A 15,739-nucleotide genomic window follows, 5' to 3' on the forward strand; every position below is an offset into this window, starting at 1 on the left:
CTTTAACTGGTGTCTAGAGTAAGCTGAGAAATAGAAGACCTCACACAGCCTAGTCTTCCCCCTACTTGTCGAATTAAACATTACTTGCCCTGACTGATGCCTGAAGCTCTTTGAACAAATCCAAACCTCATGATCTATTACCAAATCTCAAAGCTGGACATGGTGCCTCATGACTGTAAGCTCAGTACTCTGAGAGGCTGAGACAGGAGGATTGTTGTGAGTTCAAGGTCCGTTTTGGCCATATAATGAGTTCCATGCCAAACTGGTAGGGAAACATTATCTCCCTACCAGGAGAAAACACACACACACACACACACACACACACACACACACACACACACACACAGATACACACACACACACACACACACACACCACACAAACACACACACACACCACACAAACACATATACACTTGACCAAAGCAAAATTTGCCAGTGCTCTGAAATTTGAGGAGCTCTTGAGAGAATCCTGTCTGAAAGCTGCATACATACAGCAAGCAGCATGAGAGGCAGCAGGGGAAAGGGCCTAGCTCCTGTTTGGCTTTTTGTGGAATTTGAATTCTGTCACCTCTAAGAGTTTTTCTTTGTCTTTAGTGTCTCTGTTTGTATATGATGCTGAGGTTACTCAGTTTTTTTTTTTTCAGATAAGATTTTGGACTTACTACCTGAAAATATATAACAAAAGATAGACACAGCCTAAAGATAAGTATAGAGGAGGTACCAGGGCACAGGGATGTGGATGTAAAGAGGATGAAATGGAGCAGGGGTGCATCTGTAGTTACCACTGTTCAATTCATTACTCTGTGGATGTGAAGACTGTAATGGGACTACTTGTCAGATTTAATGTCTGTGGGAGGATGAAAAGCATCTTGCCCAAGAGAAGCTCTTCTGCATCCTCACGCAAGGGGCTGAATGGTGAGTGTATGATGACGGCAAAGGTGGTACTGGGGTTCTTTTCAGACTGAGTCTCTCTGAACATGTTAATTATTTTTTCCTCATCTCTAAGGGATTATGTGCCAGGTGCAGTGGCACATCCCTGCACTCCCAGATGTCAGGAGACTGGGGATAAAAGGTTTTGAAGCTTGAGGTCAGACTGGACTATGGAGAGGGACACTGTTGAGGGAGAGGGTAAAAGATGAGGGAGGAAAGAGAGAAAGAAAGAGAATGTATTTAAGGTCATTTAACAAATAGATACAAGGAAAGTTGAGGAGAAAGTTCCACCTATAAGATCATTATCCAGAAAGTTCACATCAATATTTGTGCACATTTAAAATGTTGTACAATAAGCAAAAACTACCTTAAAAGAGAAATATTAATTCTATATACATTTTTAATTGAAATAGAATTCTATCACCTTCTCTCCTTCTTTTTCTTCCTCCACTTTGTCCCAACTCTTCTTCCTCAAAACTCCCCATGTCCCTACTTTCAGGTTAGTTGCCTTTCTCCCTTTAATTATTATTGATACATACACATATGCATGTATGTGTATGCATACATAAGACCAGAGCAATGGCAGTATCGATAGATGCATTAATGTAGAAGGAGAACAATTTCATGGGATCCTACATAAGACCTACAGGCAACTAATGACTGCTAGGAGAGGGAGAATTAGCCTCTCCAGGGATGAACTCCTTATTGGTTACCTAATTCAGAGTGGCCAAGCTTGAAACTGTATGCAAACAAACAGCAAAACCAGATTCAGAAGATGGTGTGTGTGTATATGTGTGTGTGTGTGTGTGTGTGTGTGTGTGTGTGTTTTAAAGGTCTTTATTTTTAATTATATGTATGCTTGTAAGTCTCTGTGTGGGTTTGTACATGTATGTGCAGTGCCTTTGGAGGCCATGAGAGGACCTCTATCTTCTGGATCTAATTTCCAGGTGGTGGTGAGCCACCCAATGTGGATGCTGGGAACCTAGTTCTGCTCTCTGCAAGAGTAGCACATGTTCTTAACTTCTAGCCGTATCTCCAACTCACATTAATATTTTGGTGTTTATATTCTACGTTTACATGAAGAGGCATGTAGTAAAGATCTCAGACTGTGGTGACTATGTAGTCGCTACTGAAACACCCATGTAAACAAATGGGCAAGTCTCCTTCCCAGTAAAAAAGTACCTGCAGCCCACATCCACCATAGTCATGGTTTGCCAGCCTCTGATTATACTTGCATTTCAGGCCTTCCTTCTTTCCTTCCTTCCATTCTATTAAAAAAAACTTATTTGAAAATTTCTTTATTTGTAAACAACTACAGACCTATGGAAGATGTAAAGAAGGCACAAAGCATTTTGCTCTGTGTTATGTGGTATAAAAGATTATCATCTCACAGGCAAGTATGAAAGAAGCACTGGGTTCTGACAACACATACATTTGCAGCCTTGCCCCGACCCCCTTTCCATGTACTCTGCAGAATTAATGCCTTTGTCAGTACTTTGCTCCTTTTCACTACTGGGTGGTATTCCATGGTACTGCACTTTGGCTGTTCACCCACTGTAAGGTGTTGAGACTATTGCGATTGCTTCTATTTTGAGGTGTTTTGATTAAAGATTTTTTGATCCCTTACATACCCTATCCCTGACTCATATCTTTGATAGGTATATGTTTCATGTGGAGAACACTGGATCAATCCAGACCTCTCCGTTGCTCAACAAAAGAAGCAAGTCTTCCTCAGAAGCCTCGAAGCTGACATTTCCAAGATTAAAACCTTTTGCAGCATGTGCAAGGTGGAAGGTAACCTTTGAAGTTATCTGACTTTGATGTCCTAACATACCTGATGATATGCTTTGTATTTAAAAATCATGTTTGCTTGAACAAGCATCTAGCTGTTTAGCTCTTTAGCCTTATTTATTAAAGTATATTTAACAGGGTTGCATATTTTATTATCTACTATACTTTGGAAGAGCAAAAAGACTTTTTTTTAAAAGCCAACATATTCTCTTATCTTTTACACATATATAGCTATTTGTTAGCTCTATGCCTTCTCATCAAGGAGAAAGAATTAAATGCTCAGTCATGTTTTAATGTTGTACTGTTTATGCAATTGATCTCTTAGGGAAGGCTTTGGGACTTTGCAGTCTACAGAGCCCCAATTGTCTGAAAGGAAAAAAAAAACTTGGGCTGTAGATACAATTGTGTCTGGGCTCCCAGGCTGGAGTCTATGTTTGGAGTAACTTGTATTTATTTGCTCATCCAGCCCAGACAGTACTTTGAGTGAGCTTTGTGCTTCCTGCCTGGCTAAGCTTCCTTCCGGCTCTGCCTTGCTCTCTGAAGCCAGACAGTGGCCCCTGAGTTCTTGGCCAGAGAGCCACTTCACCTTTATTTATCAGTCAATTTAGGAAGTTTCCAGAAAGTGTCTTGGCAAACCGTAGGTCACAGCTGTCCCTTCATAAAGCCAAGCACATATGCATGTAGCTGTGAGGGATCATGTCACAGATGGCCTGATGTTTCCTTAGTGTTTCTGTAGTGAAGCCCTTATGGGAAAATAGGATTCCTTCTACCTCTGTCCCCACAGGTCATTACCGAACTTAAAGTCTTTAAACACCAAGTGGGACGGAAAGGCTTGTGGGAAACTATGTATCAGTGCTGTATTTCCTAATTTACGTCGTTGTTGTCTTGGGACAGTATGATATTTGGATGTCAAAAGCTCTCATTGGCATCATGGGTAGAGAGACCAGTCAGTAAACTGTTAGCCACTAGGTGATTGCCAGCATTCTTGTGAGAAGTCAAGTGTAATGGCAAGAACCTGAGATCCCTAAATCCATGGGGAGGCAAAGACAGACCCACTGGCCAGTTAGAGTAGCCTAATCAGTGAGCCCCAGTTCCCAGTGGGAAGCCGTGTCTCAAAAACCAAGATGGATGGCTTCTGAGGAACAACACATGGTTGAATTCTGTCCCCGTTACCCCTACTCCTTCCTCTCTTTATACTTCTGCTTTTCTCTTGTAGCATCTTTCTTTTCCTTGTGAGATTACTCTTTCCTTTATCAGAGTGAGGAAAAACCATTACCCACACACTTCTTGATACTAAGGTTTTTCACGCGTCTTTCACAGTATTGGATTTTCTGGCTGCACCTGAATCCTAGAGAACAACCTAAAGACACATATGTGAATCTTATAGCTTATTTGAATAATTAGAATAGAGAATAATTAAAATACCTTGGAAATGCCTATTGTTGGTACTTTTGTCTAAGAATATTTTGAGAGGAAAGAGTTGCCAAGCATCCAGTTAAATAAAGTCCAAATTCTTGGTTTAAGGGATACCCAAAGGCTGAAGATTTGCACTTCTGTATGTGTCTTGGATTCCAAGTGCTCTATGGTCCTAACTAACATGCCTCTGCGATGTGTTCATTTCTTCTCAGCTCTTGTGTTAGAAGTCCAAGGTGACCTAGTGTCTGGGGGCAAACTAGCTGTGAATAAACCTCTAGCTGATTTTGAAGAAGAGAAGCAAATGAAAGAACCAGAGGGAAAGCAGATAGAAAATGCTGCCTTAATAGCAGGAGATGCTTCTAGAGAAACTCTGTAAGTAGTCACTGTGGCCCGAAAAGGAACCAGTGCTGTGCAACCGCAGACACCCCCCTGCGGCAGCATGGCACCCATTCAGGGAACTCAGAAAAGTTTCTGAAACTCGGTCACTTGAGGGCATAGTATTCAATCAGTTTTCTGACAGATAAGCAAGCTAGAGCTTGAACCATCACCATCATCTGTTTGCAGTGATGTAGCTACAGTGTGATAATTTAAAAAAACACATTCTCTTGGCATTGTATTTTCCCTTTTCTCTTTTTCGTTTCCTCTTCCTCTTTCTTTTCTTTTTCCCTTTCCCTTTTTAATTCATCATGTTTTGCCCCAGTAAACACTGACTCATCCTGAGCCACTGAAATATCTCAGAAGGATCTCCATGTCATCCTTTCAGATCTGCTAATATTAATCTGTGGACAGTTATCTTGTTAACACGTGATCTTTTCCACACAGTTCTTCAGCGAGTGCCTAGGCTGGCAAGTTGAATAATGATCTGCCTTCTGTTGACCCTCATCCCTGCCTGTCAGTGACCCCACTTGTACCTCCTGATCACTCCCCCTTGGCACATCTCTTCTTGAAGGCTAGCATACCAAGTTCTAGTAGGTGACAAGCAGTGACCTAAAGGTGACATAATCCTAAGGTTCACTGCAGATACATCTTTCTGCCTCAAGTTCTCTTTATTGTCACACACTTCATCATCAGGACTAGTTTTGGCAGTGCTGTGCATGGTGATGTCTCTGTCAGACCTGCTCTCTGTGCTCCTTCTAGTCGAGCCAGGGTCCTCAGTGTGGAAAAGTGATCTGCACCACACGCTCTGCAGACAGAATAATGCAATGACTGAATTCATTCTAGAACAGAGCCCCAGTGACTGCCAAAACTCATTCATCCTTATTACAAGCTTTTTGTTTTTACATTTATTAATTTTGCATGTGTGTGTGCCACAGTGCAGACATAGAACTCAGAGAACAAGGGCTTGATTCTCTCCTCCCATGTCAGCTATGGGGGTCAAACTCAAGTCACCAGTCCCGGTGACAGGCACCTATCCCTGTTGAGCCATGGCTGGCCCACATTGTTACCAGCATTTAGGAAACTGGTTTTAGGAAGTACCTTTCTTAACCTGACAAGTGATTCATATAACCCATGTCTCAAAACTACCATAGGCACTGGAAAACATCTTTGTTGTTTTGCATAGGCCTGGGTTCTGGTGTCCAGCAGGTTTGTCCTGGTGCCATTTGTTTCCAGACGAGAACAGAGGAAAGTTGAGATAAAAAGTTCTGTTTCTCTCTCAGGAGTGTCTAGGGTAACTAATGTTACAATTAGCTCGTTTTAAGTGAGACTGCTAGGATCAGATGGCAGTGGAAACTTGACCTTCCAAAGGCCTGTGATGATACCTCAGTGTTACAGCCCTTTGGCTAAACCACTTTATTAATGGCAGGGGTGTGGGCAAAACCCCCAAACAGACAGACCAGAGGCAGGTCTGGTGAGACACAAGCACTGAGCTCATGGCAACGGGGTGGGCTTCAATGGCTGCCAAGGCAGTTTTACCATCTCTGCCAATGACACACAGAAGCTCAGTGGCCAGGCAGCCAAGCCCGGAGGGAGGGGTCCAGCAGCTTGGAGCAGCCTTCAGTGAGGAGGGAACCCTTCCTTCCCAAGAAGAAATTATGAATCTCAGATGGTGGTGGGGGCGGAATAGAGTGAGTGTTTATTTCATAAATCAGGGACATATAAACCTTTAGCAGTGGGAGGGATTTTGAGGGTGAATGTGTTTGATTTCCTGGGGCTAAGGGTGCCAGAGATGCTTGATCTACATACAATAATGCAGTTCTATCATAAGAGGCGGGGCATAGTACTCAATTATCCTCTGGATGGGGGAAGAACTCCAGGTCATTTGTTGAAATCCAAGACACCCACGTAAGGTGGTTATTTTCAGGGATCCCCAGGTGCTTGATGAATAGGCTTCTTATCAGGAAAAGGTTGGTCTTGTAATCTCCCTGTGGACAATGTGATGTTCCTCAGAGGAGCTGGGGTTCCCCAGATCATGTAGAGAGGGAACCCAGCTGAGAAAGGGAGTCCATCTTCTTATACCCAGCTCAGAGGCTATCCAGAGATGCCAGACTTAATAGCAGGTCCCACACATCTTTCGCTTTCAGAGACTAATTTCTCTCATGTGACATCTCCCATAAGAGTTAGGGAATTAGACACAAATTTTCCTAAGCACCCTTCCATTCTTCTGAAGAATGTTTTCTCTGGCCTCTGAGTCACCAGGATGCACTTAGACAAAACAGAGTGAGGAAAAATCTTTGAGAGCGAAGATCTGCTTTGTTCTAAATTAGTCCCATCAAAGCCAGGGTCCCTAAGTACTCTGTGCAGTGTGAGTCTCACCCACACATCCTAGGCAGGCTTTGTTCCCTGGGATCTCCAAGACTCTCCTCTTCCACACAGCGCAGCCCATTCTGTTTTGATGACTGACTCTTAGAAATCCCTGTCCCTTGAGCCCATGCTTCTCTGTGCTGAACTCCACTTCTAACAGCCCTTACTCCTCACTCATCAGGGTACCAAGTCGTCCCTCTTTGGACATCACTTTCACTGCTTCTTTGAACTGTGTCTGAGGACATCATCTTCTTTATTAATTTGATTGTTAATGTTATCTTTATTTTTTAGTTATAATGAAAAGTTGTGGGTTTGGCTACAATATTTTCGTACTTTCATCCCCTTATGTGTTACTCATGTTCACCGCCCCCCCCCCCCCCACACACACACTGCCCTCTTGCCCTCTCCTGCTCTGGCCTCGTCACCTTCTTCCCATATGCCCCCTTGGGCTTCCACGTTACATGTTCTTCATTATCCTCCTTCATGTGTCCTCCTTCCTGTTTGGTAAGATGTCTTTGACTGCAATTTCTCTGGAGTCCCTCAGTCCATGTCTTTGGAAGATCTAGAATGTGAGAATTGAGATTACTTAAGAGGAAGGACATCCATGAAGCAAGTTCTGAGACATAAATCTAAAAGGGACTTTTTTCATTTCTTTTTGAGACTGTAATTTAATTACATTTCCCCCTCTTTCCTGCCTTCAAGCCCTGCCATATGTCTCTCCTCACTCTCTTTTAAACTCATGGCCTCTTTTTTCACTATCACATGCACATAGGTCTGCACATATATGTTCCTAAATATAACCTATTCAGTTCATATGTTACTTGTCTGTATGTTTGCAGGGCTGAAAGCTGGGCCTTCTTCATTGCTGGGTTTTGTGGAGAGATGTGTGACAAGGCCTCTAAGGAGGCTGGTGAAAAAGCTCCTGGGCACTGACCTGCGCATCCTTGCTTATTAGAGCATAGGACACGGAGACAACCTTCACATTCTCTCATAGTATTACAGAGATTGTCCCTTCCGACTCCTGAACCCTGCGTGGCTCTACCTCCCTAACGGCTCACCGTTATAGCAGCATCTTCCTTCTCCTCAAACGAATCAAACGTATTCTTGATTTGCTTATTGTTTGTTTGATTTTGGTTCTGACTAGAATGCTCTTCCTCACATAGGGGATTGCTTCTCAGCCCTCAGTTTCAGTGTGGCCTCTGACCTCTCAAGTATACCAGATTCCAACACAGTGACTCTCCCTGTAGTATTGTTTTCTTTAATGGGGGCACTAGTCATAGTTATTCATTTTCTTGCCTGTTATCTTTCCTCTACCAACACAGTTTGAGCATCATGAGCCAAGAACTTACTTGTCCTGCTATGACTGTACCCGATACCCAGCGTTCTATACAGGGTACATAGTCGATCCTAGATAAACATTGGTTCCTTTAGAATGAATAACCAATGGAGATGCATCTTATGAATAAGAGATTTGGTTAATTAATTATTTAAACAAGATAGTTCTTAAAGGCTTTTATAAATTTGGCTTGACTACATTTGACTTACTAGGAATATCAAAGACTGATAAATTCCAAGTAGACTATAGGGCACCTGTTTGTGGGTAGCAAAGCTGTATTTTCTATTTTGAACACAAGGTGGCACTGGCATCTTTTCAACCACAGGGATAGGCCGACTTGGGAAGTTTTGTGCTCTGAAGGCTTTGACTACACTCCCAGTCCCATATCCATAAGCAGCACTGGCCTTGGCACTTGAAAAGTGAACAGCCAGATGCTTTAGCTGTTCCCTGGAAAGCCTTGGTCATTTGATAATGCTTGTAGTTATATCAAATTATCACTACCACCTTGGTGATCACATCTACCCTAGAGAAAGAACATTATTTACCAAGTTGCATGCAAGGGCTGAAATACAGTTGCTGCTTTGCCTGTGTGTTTATCCTGCCCTCAGTAAAACAGTCTTCATAATTTGTGTCCTGATCTCATCCAGAGTAGCCGTGTTCTAAATAATAGCAACCTGCTACTTACACCCATCTTCGTCTTGAGTATTCAAAGCATCACTATTATGTCTAAGGTTTCCATGCACTTTACTCAGTTAAAAAGCATGTATGCAGTTATGATTTGAGTTACTTGATTCCTCTATTGAGAGGGAGTTTTCTTAACATCCATAACATGTACAACCCAGTCATCTGGACTATACTGCTTCGGGCAAAATTAGGACCCTTAACACTAGTGTAAGGCATGTCATTTCATATTCATTATAGATTGTTCAAACTACTGTTTAATAGTCTTGAAAAAAATTTAAAATACAATATGCAGACCCATTTTTCAAAATCAAAAAAACAAAAATGAATGCTGTTTATTTTGTGATTGAGGGATTTTATTTGTAGGCTTCTACTAAAAGACCTTAAGTGTGTGTTATTGAGGTGTGTATTTCCAAGTCTAGAGGCCCCTATGTAAATATGGTTTGCAGAAGCACCAATGTCCTGTAGGCCATGGTCAAGCTGCACCTGGAGACTGTGAGCAAGTCAGCACTCTTAGACTTGACTTTTTCCCTGCATCTTGACAGAGATTCGCATGCCAGAGCCCATCTCCGCGTGGAAGCCTGCCGCAGGACGCTCAAGTATGCTTGGCAGGATCCTTCGTACAGCCTCGCTGATGATGACAGCCTTCCAAAGAAAATGGAGAAAATGCTCTTTAAAAATGTGCAGCCCCCAAAGAAACACAGGTAAAATTTGCAAGGGATTCCTGGTGGTAGGTTCTGTCTGGCCTTAGACTCCCTCATGCTGGTACAAGTGCATTCCTTAACATTCTTGCTTTGATTGGATACTGTGTGTGCCAGCATGTGCATTTTTGTCTTGTGATGCTGATCAAAGCATCTGCGGCTAGTGGGAAGGGTAGTTCTTTCCCCTTCAGCTCATCCTTGCAGGGTTATGTGGTGTCTTAGTAGCTGATGTACTCTTTCTACTAAGCAGAAGTTCCATTTACCTTTGACTCCTGAAAATTTAGAATAGAATTCAAACCTTTATAGTCATTGAATGAGTGTGTAAATTACTAAAGCAATTTATCCACACATTAAGTAGGGTGTCCCTAATGTCTTTAAGAAGCTAAGAAAATATATTTCCCCTTTAAACATTTTGTTCTGGTCAGGCTCTAATGAAATGTTAGGAATTCAGCATATGCTATATTTTTCCATCTTTAGACATTTGCTTAACATTGTGGTGGTTACTAGCACACGTGAGTTAAACCATTCTACACACTTACCAGCATTAGACCACTCACAGAGTAGGGGCTTAATAGAGCTCTTTAGATTAATGTGTCAATATATGTTGATGTTTGCAATGTGTCACACATCTGCTTGATGTTATAATGTCCCTAAGTAAGAGATTTCTTTAAATGAACTTCCTGCCTTATCCTGGTTCTCTTATGATAGTTCCTCACTGAAAATTTTGGAACCCAGCACCCAGCAGCCACAGAAGAAAACTCTGTCAGTTTGCACAGAACACCGTTATTTTCCTGTATTCATTCTACGTGCACTCTCTCCTCCTCCTTGTTTTGTTTGAATTTCACATTTTCTTCCTTGGTTGTACTGCTTCTCTGTCTGAATTTCCTTTCTGTTAGCTGACACATTTTTCAAATGTTCTGATAGATAAATTCATTGCTTTCATAAAATAAGCTCAGGATTCTACTTTAAATGTTTTATTAATGTGTGTGTGTGTGTGTGTGTGTGTGTGTGAGAGAGAGAGAGAGAGAGAGAGAGAGAGAGAGAGAGAGAGAGGATATATGCCATATGTGCAAGCTGGGGGAGATGAAAAGGCATTGAATGCCTGGAGCTGGAGATTGACGTGTGTGTGAATCAGCTGTTGGACGCCGCAAGCCACACTCAGATCCTCTAAAGGAGCAGCCAGCGCACACATAACTGCTGACGTGTCTCTCTAGCCCCAGGATTCTACTTTCCATCCTTGCTTAGAGGCACACTGCTCATGGCCATGCTGCTGTTCTGGAATATTTACCACCGCAAGGTTAACAGCCCACGGGGATGCTCTCAGCAACAGAACTGGGCATCTCCAGTGCACACACTTCCAGGGGCCATTTTCCTGTCACTAACAGAGTTTTCTTTACCTTAGTCATTTCGCCAAGCATAGAAAACTGCAGAAGCTGTGTTACCAGGAGTTTGAATACAGAGATGGGCAAATCATTAGCCTTGCTGCTCCTCAGCTGGTCCTGGGGGTACAAGGCTTCAAACCCCGGTCAGGCACAGAAGTCATTTTGGTGGAGAAGAAATCCAATGACAGTCACCAATGCTGGATGCATAAGGAAGATGGCAGGTAAAGTCATTGCATTGGGAGGTTTACACATCAAACTGTGAATAAGATCCTAAGAAGTCTAGCATGGTCTCCAAACAGCAAGTGGGGATATAATGTAGGGCCTCAGAATTTCTATTTTACTTGGCTGAAAATTCTTTATTCTAGTCAAAGAAGAGACAGAGAGATGAATATGAATTTTAGATAAGCTCCACATGACTTACCAGCTGTAATTTATCTTTGTGACAAAAAAAAAAAAAATCAAATAAGAATTCTAAAGAATTTCCAATTTTGGGACCTTTTCTTACCCAATCTTTGCTTCTCCCACATAGGCGTCTTCTCAGTTTTTCATTCATAAAAATAACTCAAGTGATTTCTAATCACATAGTCAGCAAGACTTCCCACTTCACTGAAGGTAGTAACCTAATTCAATGTCTGGCCTTAGGTCCAGATTGAAAATGCTCAAAACATTTTATTGAGGAGATCAGAAGAAATCTAAAACAATCTGCCTATTTCATTATTAAGAGAATATTACTAATATCATTGCATATAATAATTGGCCAGTGGTTATGCTGACATAGAAAGGGGAGCTGGTCACTTATGTGTACATTATATTTAGAGGTAAAAATAGAAGACATTTTAGTTAGCTTTATTTTAGGTGTTATAGCAAAGGGCTGGAGAGATGGCTCAACAGTTAAGAGTACTTGCTGTTCTTCCAAAGGAAGAACTTCTGGACAGAGCTGCCAGACATGTGTCATTACTTCACCCACCAGCGCTATGCTGTCTGTGTGATGAGAACCTGGGAGAGTAGGCCTTTCTTTCTGTAATTGACCAGCTATGTGGACCATAACTCACTCATTCTGCTGACACTACATATGCATTAAAGGAAGAATCCACCAAGAGGATATTACAGTTCTTAACATTATACCCTCAAAACAAGGACACCTAATTTCATAAAAGAAATGCTATTACATCTAAAAGTCACATACTGACATGATCCTGACACAGTGATAGTGGGCGACTTCAGTTCCCCACTTTTACCAATGGACAGGTCATCCAGACAAAAGCTAAATAAAGAAACTCTGGAGTTAAATAATATCATAAATCAAATGAGCCTAACAGACAGCAGTAGAGCATTCCACCCAAACAGTAAAGGATGTGCTTGCTTCTCAGCAGCCCATGGGGCTGTCTTCAAAATTGACCATACGTTAGGATACAAAGCACGTCAGCAAAGTTAGAGTAACTGAAATGACATCCTGTACCCTGATCACCATAGATTAATGCTATGGTCTATTGAAAACATTGTTTTAGGAATGGAACTTCAGCAAAGAGCTAAAAAGATCAAGATTCTTGTTCCTATGTAACTGGCATCCTAGAGCTACCAAGATATGTATTACATGTAGTGCATGTTTTTGCTTTCTCTTTCTGGGTTATGACAAAGTCCCTAGGATTCCTTTTTGTAAAATTGAAAATAGATTTTTTGTACAATATATTTTATCATTTCTTCCAACTCTTCCCAGATCTTCACTGACTCCCCAGATCCATTCTGTCTCTGTCCCTGTCTTAGTCTCTGTCTCTGTCTTTCTGTCTCTCTCTGTCTCTGTCTGTTTATCTATCTATCTATCTATCTATCTATCTATCTATCTATCTATCTATTTCACATACACACACAACAGGTATCTAAAAATAATAACAAAATGAAATAAACAAACAAACAAACCAGAATAGGATGAGACAAATGAACTACTAAGAGACAAAGAGACAAAGTAAAAGCACAAGAAACAAATATAGACACAGACACACACACATACACACACACACAGTGGTGTACAATCATTTATAACTCCAGTTTCAGGGGATACAGTACCATCTTCTGATTTCTATTTGCAGCATGCTTGCAAATGGCATACACATACATACATGCAACAAAGTTCACATACAGATATAGATAGATAGATAGATAGATAGATAGATAGATAGATAGGTAGATAGATAGACAGACAGATCTTTTAAACATAGGGGCTGCAAAGATGGCTTAAGCAGTTAAGAACACTTCCACTGACCCAGACAACTGCAGTTTGATTCCTAGCATTCATATCTGATGGCTTGCAACTCTAGCTCCAAAGTATTTGACTTTGTCTTCTGGCCTCTTGTGCTTGGAAACACAAGAATTTAATGGAAAATATAGATTAATATTTCTTTTATTTATGTCTCTCGGTGTGGGTATGTGTACATAGGGACAAGTGCCTGTAAATGCCAGAGAATATGTCAGAACTCCTGGAACTGGAGTTACAGTTAGTTGTGAGCTCCCAATATATGTGTCTTTACTGCTGAACCATGAATAGAGCCCCAATAAAATATTTTTAACTGCCAAAACAATGCATAGTTATAACTAATTATTTCCCTTATAATATTCACACACACACACACACACACACACACACACACACACACACACACACACATATATATATATATATATATAAACTAATTTGACTCAAATGGGATGCACATTATTCTAATATATAGATGGGTAAATTGAAGCATTGAGTTGTTAACACCACACAATACTAAGTCATGGACCCAGAATTCAATCCCTTGCAGTGTAACTGTAAAATCCATTTCATCATCTTTACTGCTTCTCAGTAATAGCAACATGGGCCATAAAGATATATCAATGTGGGTATAATCTAGAGACAGAAACCATACCATGATATAAATAGGGAAAACAGATTATGAAGAATTTTAAACTATGATAAAGCATGAACTATTATTTATAAATTCTATATAATGTATCAAATGGATATTTGATAATATCCAAATTAGAATATCATAACTTATTTGTTCTAATTAGCTGGTAAGACATAAACTTGTGTTTTGACAAAGCAGAAACGTATAGAAATTCCATTTATACTAATCACAATATGTTTATAAAATGGGACTAATTCTCTCTTGTAAGGACCTTTCACCTGGCAAGTAATCCAGACTTTGTGCTGGCAGTGTCTATGACCAAGGCTCAAAATGAAGGCCGTGGCTATCCAGTTATCATTCAGGTAAGCTATACACATCCAACAAGAAGCCATCCTTTCATGAAGCTGCAGGGAGGCTCCATGCCTCATTGTTACAGAGCAAACGAATAGCTGTCATTGGCTGTTATCTTGAATGCCAGTGTTAAAATATTTTTTATACCCTGCCTAGACTTCAAATTGAGCATATTGCGGTGCCTCTCAATTTGCTTCATTCTCACCAATGGCAATTTCTGGTAGCTTAGAGGACGGGCAGTTACTGCAGTTACACACTGGCAAGCACCAGAAACGGTCCTAAGAGAATTCACGGATCATGCAACCTCGGGAGGTGATGGCTGCTCTCTGCATCTAAATTTGTTGATGGGGAGCACCGGGAAGGACTCCCGGTCTGGATAGCGGAGGAAGAGACCTGGCCAGTCTTTTTGGAGGTCATAAACCCACAGTGGTAATTCTAAGTATCTCTCTTGCAGCACCTTTAGTGTAGGTTTCATGTGAGTTTTGGGCAAAGACATTTTTCCTTATAACCAAACATTTGCAAATGGACGTGTGCTATTCCTTGCTAGGCCAAGAGACGACTGCTTAGGAAGACCCCAGATCTGCATTTGCCTCCTGTCAGCTCTACCCTAGCTTCCATTAAGCAGAATAATGCTTTCCAAATAACATTTGTATTACTCTGTGCTTTTAGTGAAGAAACTTGTTTTGTAGTTTGGAATCTGAAATGAGGACACAGCAATCCGGATGGATTCTGAGTCTTGTTTAATTAAGTCTTCTGTTCTGTCTTCATGATAGACAAGGGCTAGACATTTATTCTGAATATATATCACACAAAACATTCCAAGGCCACAGTGAGGTAAAACCTCAGGTGACTGCAAATTCAGTTAGTTCCTTAATCGTTTTCACAACATTTGCAGATATTAATGTCACCCCCAATGTGTCCTATGTTCAAAGATAATTTGGATTACCTTTCAAGATGTTTCTTAATTGCTAGTGCTTCATTTTTTTATGTATTAAATAATAAGTTTGTGAGAAAACATTGGCAATTAATTTCTTGCCAGGTAAAGCAGTTGTGAAGTTCCTTGAGATGTTATGACATGCATTCTTAGAGCTAACCTGCCAGTTGAACTTTTTTTTTACTTACACTTGAGATAAGTCGACAATGGTACAATTATATAACAAAATAGGATTCTCTAACAATGTAAACAATAGAATTAAAATACATTTCTAGTTTCTGCTGTATATTCAGCTGAATTGTTGAAAAACACCACTTCCTTGAATATCAATGAAACACATATGAAATGTCAACAAATTGCTATGTTTTCATTTAGTGAGCTGGTGTTTGGGGAGAAAATGTGCATGTTTAGCAAGAACATAAAAACAATAGGTAGCTGGGCGTGGTGGCGCACGCCTTTAGTCCCAGCACTTGGGAGGCAGAGGCAGGCAGATCTCTGTAAGTTCGAGGCCAATACGGTCTACAAAGTGAGTCTAGGACATCCAAGGCTACACAGGGAAACCCTGTCTTGAAAAACAAAAAACAA

General features: G+C 41.0%; 1 protein-coding gene across 1 annotated transcript in view; it reads left to right on the forward strand.

The window, feature by feature from the left end:
* Nucleotides 1-15,739, forward strand: part of Dcdc1 (doublecortin domain containing 1) — a 364,522-nt gene that overhangs the window by 315,359 nt on the left and 33,424 nt on the right. Inside the window, 5 exon segments of the mRNA XM_051144875.1 lie at nt 2,591-2,726; nt 4,352-4,511; nt 9,444-9,602; nt 11,002-11,202; nt 14,138-14,231. Of these exon segments, the coding sequence (XP_051000832.1) occupies nt 2,591-2,726; nt 4,352-4,511; nt 9,444-9,602; nt 11,002-11,202; nt 14,138-14,231 (750 nt within the window).

This window comes from Acomys russatus, chromosome 4 (genome assembly GCF_903995435.1).
Source record: "Acomys russatus chromosome 4, mAcoRus1.1, whole genome shotgun sequence".
NCBI lineage: Eukaryota > Metazoa > Chordata > Mammalia > Rodentia > Muridae > Acomys > Acomys russatus.